At 38.0% G+C, this 14342-nt stretch overlaps 1 protein-coding gene across 1 annotated transcript in view; it reads right to left on the reverse strand.

Moving 5' to 3' along the window:
- Positions 1–11396: 11396 nt before the first annotated feature.
- LRGUK (leucine-rich repeats and guanylate kinase domain containing) overlaps positions 11397–14342 on the reverse strand; it is a 102004-nt gene continuing 99058 nt past the window's right edge. The window contains exon 20 of the mRNA XM_010831655.1: positions 11397–11741. Coding sequence (XP_010829957.1) covers positions 11611–11741 — 131 coding nt within the window. The 3' untranslated portion in view covers positions 11397–11610. The remainder of the gene's footprint in view (positions 11742–14342) is intronic.

The following is a 14342-nucleotide window of genomic DNA, read 5'->3' on the forward strand; positions in this document are numbered from 1 at the left end:
ATGGGGAGACCAAGCTTTGGTGAGCAAGGCCCGTAGCTTTATTTTCAACAGGGGCTTTTATACCCTAAGTTACACATAGAGGATAATAGGGGATGCAAAGTCAGCAGTCTTTGATCCTTATCAAAAACCAGGGTTTCTTTCCTGCAAATTTATCGTATACAAATGGTTTAGGTGATTTACATCATCTTCTGGCCAGAAGGCCTATTAACATTTTATGACTCTTGACAAACGTTTGTCAACCGTAAGACTTATTTTCTCTAAGAGTAATTATTTTAAGGTTTGGCGCCATCCTCCGAAGGTGTTAGATAAAACTGCATTCCTATAGGGCAGAGGTGCAGTGGGTTTACAACAAAGGAAAGAATTTATTACCTTAAGGGTCTAAAGTTGCTAGCACCAAGGCCACTACTTATCTTTTCTACATACCAACTATATTAATACACATTCAAGGATACAATACAGGGGATGTGGAAACTTGGCAGCAAGCATTGACTCATCAATGAAATCTTTTACTAGTTTTATTCTGACAGTTTCTAACTTTCTGAGAGGCTCTAAGCTATTTGAATATCTTAAGCTTCCCGTGCCTCTGGAGGCTGGGAGACTGTAAACAATCGTATGCACAGCTGTAGGAGTCCAGGTAAACTTGTCAGGCGAGTTAGAGAGCTACCTGAGGGGTTTGGATTTAAACACTCCTAATTGCCCAGGAACTTATTAATTGGAGCTGTAAGTTAACTCTTTGACAGAGAGAGTGAGATGATGGTGGGAGACAGCCCCGTAAAGTCAGAGGTGAGAGCACAAAGCAACAAAGTAGGCAGACTCTGGTTTTTTGGGGGTAGATGCTCGAGAATATCCAGGGGGACTCCTGAGGCTCGATCCCGCCTTTGCGTATGCCGAGCCTCCTTCCTCATGACCTTTGTCACGAGTGGAATGCCTCTCGCCGGCTCCCAGCAGGCCACACAGACAGACAGATATCTTTATGAACTTTTGAAATGTTGTGCTTCCTAGAAATTGAAATGCACGTGTCTAGGTTGGAATGGCCGCATATTAGCAGCCTCCTATCCTAACTTCCTGTTCAATAAATAATGAAAGACACTTCCCTTATAAAATGCAAACAAAAGTAACAAAAGCAACTGGTACTAGGAATGAAATCTAAAGTTAAGTTTACATGCAAAATCTTAGAATACTTATTGAGTACAGGATCCTGAGAGAGCAGAAAGAAAATATGTCCTGGGAAAAGCAGAATAAATATTTTAAAAATGTAAAAAGAGTTCAGTCAGCTCTCACCTCTTTCTTTTCCTAGTAGAATACAGAAATCAGATTCCTCCATTACTTTAGAACTATTTTCTGAAAATACTTCCCTTCCCTCACTTTCCCTTCAGGATTTTTTAGCTTAAGAATTTGACAGTAAGAAAGTAATCATATAAAAGAATTGGTAGTAAACATCGACATTAGTGAAAAATCCAGAGAGAAATAAAATAACATAAGAACTGAGGATAAAGCCAAAAAAGCTCTTAAAAATTTAATTGGGGAAAATAGAAAGAGGGGTGAGGCTCTATAAACTGAGTCTAAAATTCTGAAGTAGGACTTCCCTGCTAGTAGAGTGGAAAAGAATCTGCCTACCAATGGCAGGGGACACAGGTTCGATACCTGGTCTGGGAAGATTCCACATGCTGCGGGCAACTAAAGCCTGTAGACCACAACTCCTGACCAGGCTCTAGAACCTGCAGCCACACTGCTGAAGCCCCTGTGCTGAGAGACTGTGCTCTGCAACAAGACAAGCCACCATAACTAGAAGCCTGTACATGACTGCGAAGAATAGCCCCCACTCGCCTCAACTACAGAAAGCCTGTTTAAAGCAGCAAAGACCCAGCATCACCAAAAATAAACAAACACTTTTTAAAAATAATGAAAGTCTTAATTAAATGTATAATTGTGGGAATGGAAAAGGCAGGGAGAACTACAGACATTTTGAATTCTATGATATACATCAGAGTAGGGGGAAATATACCTTTCAAATTACTATAGATGAAAAGAAGAAAATATATAGCAAAAGACATAAACCAATAAGTGAAATGGTTAACAAAGCCAGGCTGTCAAAACATGAGAAGAAACGATAGGAAAAGGACTGAACTCGTCAGTATTAAAAAGAAATAAAAATTGTTTTGCGCCACACCTGAAATAAAAGGCAGAAACTCAGATTGAGTTAAAGAAGAGAGCATCCAACTGCATGTTTCTTATAATAGTGAGACCAAAATCAAATTACATAGAAAGAATAAGATTAAGAAGATAGAGTAAAACATATCAGCGAAACAGAAATAAGCAGAGGTGGCCCTGATACTATCAAAGGAAACTTCAAAGCAAAAAGGATTCTATGAAATAAAAAGGACTCTTTCAGGACCCTTTTATTTTGAAACAAGGTGAAATCCTAATTATGAAATAGTCCTGAGCATTTATGAACTGATTAAGATAACATCAAAATCTAAATAGCAAGAAAACTAAAAGACTATAAAAAGCAAACAAAATAAAGGGAAAACATTTACTATAGCAAACAATTATTTGATATTTTAAGGAGAGACAGAAATAAAACTACAGTCTACAGAGAGATACTATAATACCATTATCATTTATGACAGAGCAAGTTGATAAAAATAAAGAGGATATATCTTGTTTGAATAATGTAAATTAGAAAAAGTGAATTAGTAGATGGAGCAAAATTTTATGCCACAGACTTTCTTTTAAATCCCAGTGATGATTTTTTAAAATTCAGCACATGCCAAGGCATAAAGGACATCAATAAAGTTTATAAAATATAAATTACAAAAGCCATATTTTCTTCATTATCATTTCTTCATTATACTCCACCAAAACTAGAACTTATAAGGAAAAAGAACTCTAAAAATAACTGTCAGACAAAAAAAAAAAAAACAAACCCAAGACTACAATGATAAATTCTTTAGAGCTGTACTTTTCAATTGCTCAGTGTAGTAGCCACTTGTAACATGTAGTTATTTACATCTAAATTAAGTAAAAGTAAATACACTTAAGAATTCAGTTCCTCAGTCACACTAGCCACATTTCAAGTGCTCAACAGCCTCATGGAGCTATTGATTGCCATACCAGATAATGCAGATATTTTTACATATTTCCATCATCACCAAAAGCTCTATTGAACAAGCACTGCTTGTTCAATAATGTAATAGAACACATTTTATGTTCAAAAAAGTATATACAAAAGTTCTATACAAAAATGTATAGAACATATTTTATGATCATAAGCACTTTATAAGAAAACATAGTTTTGAAAACATCTCTATTGAAAATAAATATGGACCAATGACAAATTGGGATGGATATGTAAAACAAGAGGGGGCCACTTGGTTAATATTTAATAGAGAAAACTCTCATAAAAATATAACAGAAAACACTGACATCCTAGGATAAAAATGTAACAAAGATGTGAACCAACAATTCACCAAGATGGAAATACCAATTAAAAAAATAAGCATATGAAAAATATTAAACCTAATCAATAAATTAACATTTTTCAACTATCAAATTAGTAATGATAAACAATTATGTGGGAATATAAATTTGGTGTAGCCACTATCGAGAACAGAATGAAGCTTCCTTAAAAAAGTTAAAAATAGACTTACCTTATGATCCAACAGTCCCACTCCTATGCATATATCAGGAAAAAACTCTTAATTCAAAAAGATACATGTACCTCAACATTCAAAGCAGAACCTCAATGTTCAAAGCACAATTATTTACAGTAGCCAAGACATGGAAGCAACCTAAATAGCCATCAACAGATGAATGGATAAAGATGTGGTACATACATACAATGGAATATTAGCCATAAAAAAGAAATAAATAAAAAAAAAGAATGCCATTTCTAACAACATGAGTGGATCTAGAGATTATCATACTAAGTGAAGTAAGTCAAAGACAAATATCATATGATGTCACTTATATGTGAAATCTTAAAAAATGATACAAATGAACTTACTGACAAAACAGAAATAGACTCAAATACAGCAAACAAATTTATGGTTACCAAAGGTTAAAGTAGGGGGAAGGCCAAATTTGGAGTTAACAGATACATTACTATATATAAAATAAACTCTCTCTCTCTCTCTCTCTCTCTCTCTATATATATATATATATATAATACTATATCATACTATTTTATACAGTATGTAAAATAAACAACAAGGACCTACTGTATAGCACAGGAAACTATATTCAATATCTTCTAATAAGCTATACTAGAAAAGAACCTAAAAAAGAATACATATATTTCTATATATATATGTACAACTGAATCGCTTTGCTGTATACCTGAAGCACTGCAAATCAACTATACTTCAATAAAGATTTTAAAATATAAACATTAAAAAATCATAGTTTATGCTAATAAGAGTATGATGAGATGGTGAGTCATCTGTTAAAGACAAAAAAATATACATTTGATAAAATCATTGTAGAAAAGCCCCAGGACTCAACCCTCCAGGAGCAGTGGTAATTTTTTAAAAATACAATGCCTTAACACCCACCCCAACCACATACACACAGATCCTTATCTAAATGACTTGGGATGGAGCCTGGATATGGGTGTTTTTTTAACTTATGGAGAGAGTGACTTGCCTATCAAGCTGAGAACCATTACTCCAGAGACAACTTAGGTCTAGGATACAACAGAAATCCTATTTGAACTTGGGACTTGAAGAATAGGGTCCCAGTGTTTGGCTTCCCGTATGGAGCTCTACCAGGTAGCCAATTGACCAAGTTCCCAACATATCCATGTTCTGGGAACTTGGCAAAGAAAGAAGACTGCAAGGGAATCAAGGGAGAGAGGCACTAAGACACACCCTTTGCCCCAGACTGGTACAACGGAGCAATGGGTTTATTATGTGCTTTCATAAAGGTAATCAAAGTTACATTAGAGAAAAAAAAAAAGAGTCGACATACCTGGAGTGGTCAAAATAATAGGGCACGTCAGCAGCTACAGGCATGGTCCCTGAAGAACAGGCAAGACCCCAAGACTTTCTCATTAATGCAGGAACCAGATGCTTTCTGCCGATGCCTTGAAAACTCTATAAACCCCTAGAAGTTGGATGAGATCCCAGGTTAAAAGCAAGAGAGAGGCAACAGAATTAAGATTGTCCTGAATTGATAGAGAATAAGATTAAATTTCTTTCACTTCGGATTTGACTTAAGAGTTTGTGGCCTGAGGTATCTGTACTCACTTACTATACACATGTCACTTAGCTTAACCATCAAAAAGTCCTGACAGGCAAACCTGTTATAATCCTAGGTTTATGGATGAGAGCACTTTGATTCAGATAGAAAGCAATTTACATTTCTAACATTTTTTTTTTTTTTTTGCCGTATATACTTTGATGTTATATGATTCAATTTCTAAGCGTTCATGACTGTTACCCCTTGGTAATGGGATGCGCCTCTTTTAATGGAAAAGGTGCTTTACATATCATTTAATGATTGTTATCTTAACCTCTTATTTTGTCTGATTATAAAATTGCTGCTCTGCTGTCTTTCTAATTTGTGTGATGTTTCTGTAAGCGTGTCTTTTAGGTACCACTAACTTTTCTACAATCAACAGGTAATCTGGGAAGGGAGGGAGGGAAGGAGGAAGGAAAAAAAAAAGAAGGGAAAGAAGGAAGAAGGGAAGGGGAGGGGAGGGGAATCCAGTCATAGTGAGAGGGTATTTTTTTTTTAATGTTTCAGTATAAGTAGGAAAAAAATTTAAGAAAATAACTTTGAATAATACAATTGATATGATTGAATTTGTATAATACATACCTCAGATTTCTGTGCCCTACAAAAGAAAACATTTTTTTTTCAATACTCATTCATGGTAAAATGTATGGTAATCCAGGAATTAAATGAAAATTCTTTTTTCCAAAGGTGATTATCTGCCAAAAATCTACAGCAGATTTCACACTTAATATAATGAAGCATTAGAAAAATTCCTTTTAAAATCAGAAGTGAGACAAGGATGTCTACTATCATTGTTTCCACTCAACACTGAATTTAGAAGTTCTCTTCAGGGAAGTTTTTAAAAGAAGAAAATGATGAAATGAAATTTTCAAAAGAGAATAATAATAGGAATGTAAAGAAGGGAAAAAAATTCATTTTTGATGATATCTGAATGGAATCCTGAAATAATCTCCAAATATACTGTTAGAATAAATAATATGTAACTATAGGAATGAATTGCATCCCATATATCAGTCATAAAAAATATAATCTTAAAGAATATTCCACTTACAATGACCAAAATAAAAGATACCTAGGAATAAAACCTAAAGATACATATATCCTTTATGGAGAAAAGTATACAACTCTTGACGAAAGTGAAAGAGGAGAGTGAAAAAGTTGGCTTAAAGCTCAACATTCAGAAAACGATGATCATGGCATCTGGTCCCATCACTTCATGGGAAATAGATGGGGAAACAGTGGGAACAGTGTCAGACTTTGTTTTTTTGGGCTCCAAAATCACTGCAGATGGTGACTGCAGCCATGAAATTAAAAGACACTTACTCCTTGGAAGGAAGGTTATGACCAACCTAGATAGAATATTCAAAAGAAGAGACATTACTTTGCCAACAAAGGTCCATCTAGTCAAGGCTATGGTTTTTACAGTGGTCATGTATGGATGTGAGAGTTGGACTGTGAAGAAGGCTGAGCGCCGAAGAATTGATGCTTTTGAACTGTGGTGTTGGAGAAGACTCTTGAGAGTCCCTCGGACTGCAAGGAGGTCCAGCCAGTCCATCCTGAAGGAGATCAGCCCTGGGACTTCTTTGGAAGGAATGATACTAAGGCTGAAACTCCAGTACTTTGGCAACCTCATGTGAAGAGTTGGCTCATTGGAAAAGACTCTGATGCTGGGAGGGATTGGGGGCAGGAGAAAAGGGGATGACAGAGGATGAGATGGCTGGATGGCATCACCGACTCAATGGAAGTGAATTTGAGTGAACTCCGGGAGATGGTGATGGACAGGGAGGCCTGGAGTGCTGTGATTCATGGGGTCACAAAGAGTTAGACACGACTGAGCGACTGAACTGAACTGATACAACTTTATTAAAGGAATTAAAGTTTATACAAAGGGAGCATGTTTATAGGAAGGGAGGTTCAATATCATAAAGAAAATAAGCCTTCCCAAATTTATGAACTAAATGTGATTCTAATTAACTTCAAATAAGGTATTTGTAAGTTTAAAAAATTCTAAAATTACTTGAAGTAGAGGATTTATGTGGCAAAACCAGAACTATGTTCACCAACATAGAACTGCATGTTATTTTTCATATAAAGTTAAAAGCACATTGTATTTCATTCCTCACCGCTTGCCAGTCCCAGTTTGTTTGAGAGAGACAAGCTTCATCTAAATTATTTCATCTGACTGACTGTCATTTTTGCTACATTTACTGCTATTTCTGTCTTGGGTATTCCTTTGGAAAAGATGTATGGATTCATTACATATTCTAATGTATTGTCTGTAGATTATAAGATAAAGTCAAGCATGTATCTGCTGATACTTTTAAAGTGGACCTGTCTTTATACTTACAAATGTCTCTTATTAGTAGGCTTCCCTGGTGGCTCAGATAGTAAAGAAACTGCCTGCAATGCAGGAGACTCAGGTTCAATCCCTGGGTCAGGAAGATCCCTTGGAGAAGGGAATGGCAGCCCATTGCAGTATTCTTGCATGGAGAATTCCATGGATAGAGGAGCCTGGCAGGCTATAGTCCAATGGGGTTGCAAAGAGTCGGACACGACTGAGCGACTATCACTCACTCAAACTTACTTGGTACAGCAAAATGTGAAGAATGGTCAAGATAATTTTGAGGAAAATAAAAGTACACAACTTGTCCTACAGGTTGTAAGTCTTATTATAAATGTATAGTAAATAAAACAGTAACACAGAGCAGAAAGCCCAGAAACAGACCCAAGCATTGATGGAAATAATATGTGAGACATGGCCTTACAGATTAGAGAGAAAAAGAGGTGGAACAACTGGAAAAAAATTAAGCCCTACCTCACACTGTACACAAAAATCCATTGCAGGTATAGACCTAAATTGGAAAGGCAAAATTCTTTAGAAAAAAGCATTTAGAATAACATCTAAGGGACTACAGTTACAGTCGACACAGGAAATGAATATATGAGACATAAAAAAAAGCACAGTATCAAGAAAATGGTTGAAACATTTGGCCATATTAAAAACTTTTATTCATTACAATATAACATTTTTTAAAAGGTGAAAAGACACAGCCTTTGAAAAGATATGTGATTCATATAACTAAAGACTTAATAACTAGAATATATAAATAAATCCTGCAAATTGATAAGAAAAAGATAATCTAAAATTGAACAAGACATATAAGTAGGCAACTCGCCGAAAAGCCACAAATGGCCAAAAAACTCATAAAGAATGTTCAACTTTGGAGAAATCCAAAGCACCACAATGAGTTTACATTATCATCTATTGGATTAGCAATAAAAAGATTGTCAATCCCACTTGTTGCTAAAGATGTGGGAAAATAAAAACCTCTTACATATTTGTGAGGACATATTAGAATAACCAGTGTAGCCATATCTGAAAAGAAAGTGAAAGTGTTAGTTGCTCAGTCGTGTCCGACTCTGTGAATCCATGGATTGTAGACCACCAGCCTCCTCTGTCCATGGGGATTCTCCAGGCAAGAATACTGGAGTGGGTTGCCATTCCCTTCTCCAAGGGATCTTCCCAACCCAAGCATCAAACCCGGGTCTCCTGTACTGCAGGCAGAGTCTTTACCGTTTGAGCCACCAGGGAAGCCCAAAGCCATAAGTTAAAGATCTACATACTAATAACACAGCAATTTCACACATAGATAAGAATTTTTTTACCTGCACCTTTTATAGTAGGAAAAAATTAGCATTCATCAGCAAGAAAGTGGATAAATGGTGGTATATTCTAACCGTGAAATATTATATAGTGGTGAAAAACCTTAAAACGAAACCAATACAATGTTCACAGAATAAACCCACAAACATAAAGTTGAGAAAAAATTAATTGACGAATATATACAGTATACTGTTGAAGTCATGGTGAATAAAAGTGTATGTTGTTTAAGGATAGAGACATGTACCAAAAAGTCTTTATCAAATAGAAGAAAGTCTCCTCTGTGCCAAGATTTTATCATGAATGGGTATTAATCTTTGTTAAATGCTTATGCTGCATTAATTGATCTGATCATGTAATTTTTATTGTTTAGTCTGTTATTATGGTAGACTACATTGGTTCATTTCAACTAGTGATTAAACTCTGGATTGCATCCCTGGATTAAACTCTGCTTGGTCATGCTGTATAACTCTTTATGTATTACTCAACTTGATTTGCTGAAATTTTGTTAAAGCATCTTTTCATGATCTGTCTCATCTTGGTATCAGGGGATATTTGCCTCAGAAAATAAATTGGGAATTGTTCTTTCCTTTTTCACTTTCTGAAAGGGATAATGTAGAATTGGTATGAATTCTTTTGTAACACTTGGTAAAATTCTCCAGTGAAAGCATCTGGATCTGGAGATTTCTTTTTCATAGTTCAATTAAGAATTCTTTAATTATTCAACTCCTGTAATATATTTATAGGATTATTCAAATGATCTGAGAGAGGGTTCTCAACACTAGGTGGTGGTAAATGTCCTGGCTCTCCACAAAAAAATGTTCTGATACTATCATAGTAGGGAGGAGAAGGCGAGCATCATTACAGCTAGGAAAGCATGAAAGCATTTGCTCAGATGCCGGGAAAGATTGAGGGAAGGAGAGGAAGGGGGTAACAGACGATGAGATGGTTGGATCGCATCATCGACTCAGTGGGCATGAGTTTGAGCAAACTCTGGGAGATAGTGAAGGACAGGGAAGCCTGACATGCTGCAGTTCATGGGGTTGCAAGGAGTCGATATGACTCAGAGACTGAACAACAATTTGCTAACAAGAGAGTAAGAATGGGGCCATGACTTTCTTCACAGTGTTTAGCTGGTAGGAGGCTGTCTATGGGGTCGCACAGAGTCAGACACGACTGAAGCGACTTAGCAGCAGCAGCAGCTGGAGTAAAGCAGTTCTTGCCTAAAAGGTTTCTGTGCTGCTAGTCTGCTCCTTCCCCAGTCTTTCAGCTAGAGAGAGCAGGCTCTTTTTTGGACATTTTGTTGTCTGTGTCGTTAGTGTTGTGGGACTGTAGCTTCTCCAGCACCCGGTAAAGGAAACGTCTGTGGCAAAAGGAAACCCAGAGAAATCACCACTATGTCGTTACTCAAGTCCCAGTGTCCTCAGGTGCTCTGCCTTCTCCCTTCTATCTCTCAATCTTACATTTTTTTTAGCTGTGCTTAGTAGGATAAATTTTTAAAAGGCATCTCTTCCATACTGTCTGAAGTTGAAACTATTATTTTTATACCTTCCAGTATGTCTAAAATATTTCATAATAACATTTAAGAAGATTAGATGATGCTGGTGAATCTTATTTTCTAAGGTTCTTGGGGCATGAGACCCACTCTCTGCACCCCTACTTCTCCAGAGACCACTGCCTCCCTTCTCTGGCTCAGCCTATTACTCTCCTCTGCGTTCTGCCTCCCATCCTCTCCCACCCACCCCCAAGAGAAGAATTTAACCAGCTCCAGTTGAGAATAGGGCTAGGTGTAAGATAGGAGCCAATAGCATATCATGTTACATCCAAATTTGAGTTATAGCAAAGAGGTTATTGAAGGAGGTTTTGATATTTTTTAAAAAGGAAAACATTAGCAGATTTTGATATTTAAAATATTTAACAATCAGTGCAGTACTATGTGAAGGCTCTGGTTCCCATGAACCATCATGCATAGAGGATTCAGAGGAGAGGCCATTTGCCAATCCAAAGGGATGTGTTTCAATATTTTTAACAACCTGGTTAGTTATGCTCACACATATCAGCTGAATACCAGCTTCATTTATAACTATTAAACAATTTTTTTTGCAAATAGCAGGAAGCGAAACTATAAAGATGATGAAAATTGTTTATAAGCTTTTCATAATCAGAGTCTAAAAAAGGTAAAATAAAAGAAATACCTGATACTCTTTATTTTTTCATATTGCTAAAGCAAGTTGAGATACCATGCTGGTCAGAAGTTAAATGGAATGCTATAATTTTTTCATAATGAGAAGAACAAAATACTTCAATCCTGTAAAGTATACCCTAATGTTATAAATGGACATGTTGAAATTTTAAGACCACAATCTCCATTGGCTTTATCTCCACACCACTATGCATGTAGCAAGGCAGAGATCTTGGGAGATTTTTGCCATCTGATATTTCGGAGCAGGAAGCAGCTGGAAGAGTCATTCATAGCTATGGGAAAAACTGAAATTACATTAATAAAAGCTAAGAATAACTTACATTTCAAAAAAGACACTTTTCAGAGAATCACAAAAGAAGCTGATTGAGAGGATTAGGGCACATAGAACATTCTTTTGTAGGCAGTTGGTTGAGTGAGGAATAGCCAGGATGCACGGCCAGGTAAGACAGAGGGACCAGACATGATCAGAGAGGATTTTCCACATTAAGATCAAACATCGAGTACTGGTCTACTTGCGGCCCTGAGGTATCGGAGGGAGGGTGGGTTTGATGTTGGAACCTGGGCGACTGATGGCTGAGACCGTGTGTCTTCTGTGTTGGAGAGACCCTTTTCCATGTGGAAATGCTTGTTTATATAGTGCTGTAAAACATTAAGGAAAAAATACAGTATGTATGGTTAACCCCTTGGTGCATTAAACAAAGAAAATAAGCATTGCATGACATAAAAAACAGAATAATTTTTAGAATGCATTCATAACAAACTATAAAAAATTAATGACATCCAAATAAGAAAAATAGGAATGAGGTTGAGAATATATCATGTGTGTGGTTAGACAAACCTTGGGTTGTATAGACTTGCCCAATGACCCGAAGGTGGCCACAGCGAGCAATTCCCATGCTACTCTTCTACCCTGCTCATACCCTCTGCACAATGCCCTGCACATATTCCCTTTCCATCATATATGAGCAGACTTAACACAGACACACAGACACACACAATCCACCCACACACACACACTCTGAGAAACCTTCCTGCTGCTGCTAAGTCGCTTCGGTCGTGTCCAACTCTGTGCGACCCCATGGACGGTAGCCCATGAGGCTCCCCCATCCCTGGGATTCTCCAGGCAAGAACACTGGAGTGGGTTGCCATTTCCTTCTCCAATTCAGGAAAGTGAAAAGTGAAAGTGAAGTCGCTGAGTCTTGTCCAACTCTTAGCGACCCCATGGACTGCGGCCCACCAGGCTCCTCCATCCATGGGATTTTCCAGGCAAGAGTACTGGAGTGGGGTGCCATTGCCTTCTCTGATGAGAAACCTTCCTTGAGAAACCTTATCAAATGCTCTTAAGATTGGCTTGTTCACCAAGGATGGGGACACAGGATGAACCGTGGAGCTAGGTCCCTTCAGGGACTGTGGAAGCAAGAGGAGTTTTGAAGATAAGAGACTGAAGGTGGAAGCATGCTGGCAACAGAGGAAGCTGCATTCTCAGTGGGCAGAGAAAGCAGTGTAAGAAGAATTAAGAGAGTGAGGCTAGAGGACTCTATAGGAAGTGAGCAAAACAGAACGGCCTGTAAGATTGGGAAGACTCAGTTTATCAGGCAAAGCAATGCAATCCCACAGTTAAAGGCAATATGGGCCTTTTGAAAGGTATATTCCCTTGTGGCTCAGCTGGTACAGAATCCACCCGCAATGCTGGAGACCTGGGTTCAATCCCTGAGTCGGGAAGATCCCCTAGAGAAGGGAAAGGCTACCCACTCCAGTATCCTGACCTAGAGAATTGAGGGACGGTATAGTCCATGGGGTTGCAAGGAGTTGGACAGGACTGAGCAACTTTCACTTTCAAGGTATATTCAGAGCAAGAACAGCACACTCCTTGAGAAGATGATACTGTGTTAACAGAGGACACACACACAAAAAGAAAACAAAAAGGCTCCTCCTCATGTTCTTCTCTTTTGTTCACCAAGGAGATATTTTTTAAAGCTGGAAAGGATAATAAAAACACCTTAAATAAAGGCCTGTAGGAAGAATGCAGAGAGTAGCAGAGTCGGCCTCCCTTCTCAATCAGTTCATTTTTCATACCCAGGTAAGCTACCTCTCAGGGCGTTGAAAAAACAGGAGTAATTTTTAGAGTGTCTTGTTTTTGAGAATTCATCACCATAAGAAAAGCATTGGAGGTAAATGATACTGCCACTTCAGTTCACTTCAGTTCAGTTCAGTCGCCCAGTCGTGTCTGACTCTTTGCAACCCCATGAATTGTAGCACGCCAGGCCTCCCTGTCCATCTAATTTACAATATGGGGAAACAGTGGAAAGTGTCAGACTTTATTTTTGGGGGCTTCAAAAATATTTCCTATGAAGTGATGGGACCAGATGCCATATCTTCATTTTCTAAATGTTAAGCTTTAAGCCAACTTTTTCACTCTCCTCTTTCACTTTCATCAAGAGGCTTTTCAGTTCCTCTTCACTTTCTGCCATAAGGGTGGTGTCATCTGCATATCTGAGGTTAATGATATTTCTCCCGGCAATCTTGATTTCAGCTTGTGCTTCTTCCAGCCCAGCGTTTCTCATGATGTACTCTGCATATAGGTTAAATAAGCAGGGTAACAATATAAAGCCTTGACGAACTCCTTTTCCTATTTGGAACCCATCTGTTGTTCCATGTCCAGTTCTAACTGTTGCTTCCTGACCTGCATATAGGTTTCTCAAGAGACAGGTCAGGTGGTCTGGTATTCCCATCTCTTTCAGAATTTTCCACAGTTTATTGTGATTCACACAGTCAAAGGCTTTGGCATAGTCAATAAAGCAGAAATAGATGTTTTTCTGGAACTCTCTTGCTTTAGAAGATGGAAATAAAAATAGACAAACCAGCACACCTCAGTTTGCTGCTGCTGCTGCTGCAGCTGCTGCTAAGTCCCTTCAGTCCTGTCCGACTCTGTGCGACCCCATAGACGGCAGCCCACCAGGCTCCCCCATCCCTGGGATTCTCCAGGCAAGAACACTGGAGTGGGTTGCCATTTCCTTCTCCAGTGCACGAAAGTGAAAAGTGAAAGTGAAGTTGCTCAGTCATGTCCAACTCTTCGCAACCCATGGACTGCAGCCTACCAGGCTCCTCTGTCCATGAGATTTCCCAGGCAAGAGTACTAGAGTGGGGTGCCATTGCCTTCTCAGAAGAATACTGGAGTGGGTTGCTATTCTCTACTCCAGGAGATCTTCCCAACCCAAGGATCGAACATGCATCTCTTAC

The sequence above is a fragment of the Bison bison genome, unplaced genomic scaffold (assembly GCF_000754665.1).
Source record: "Bison bison bison isolate TAMUID 2011002044 unplaced genomic scaffold, Bison_UMD1.0 scf7180017864530, whole genome shotgun sequence".
Lineage (NCBI taxonomy): Eukaryota > Metazoa > Chordata > Mammalia > Artiodactyla > Bovidae > Bison > Bison bison.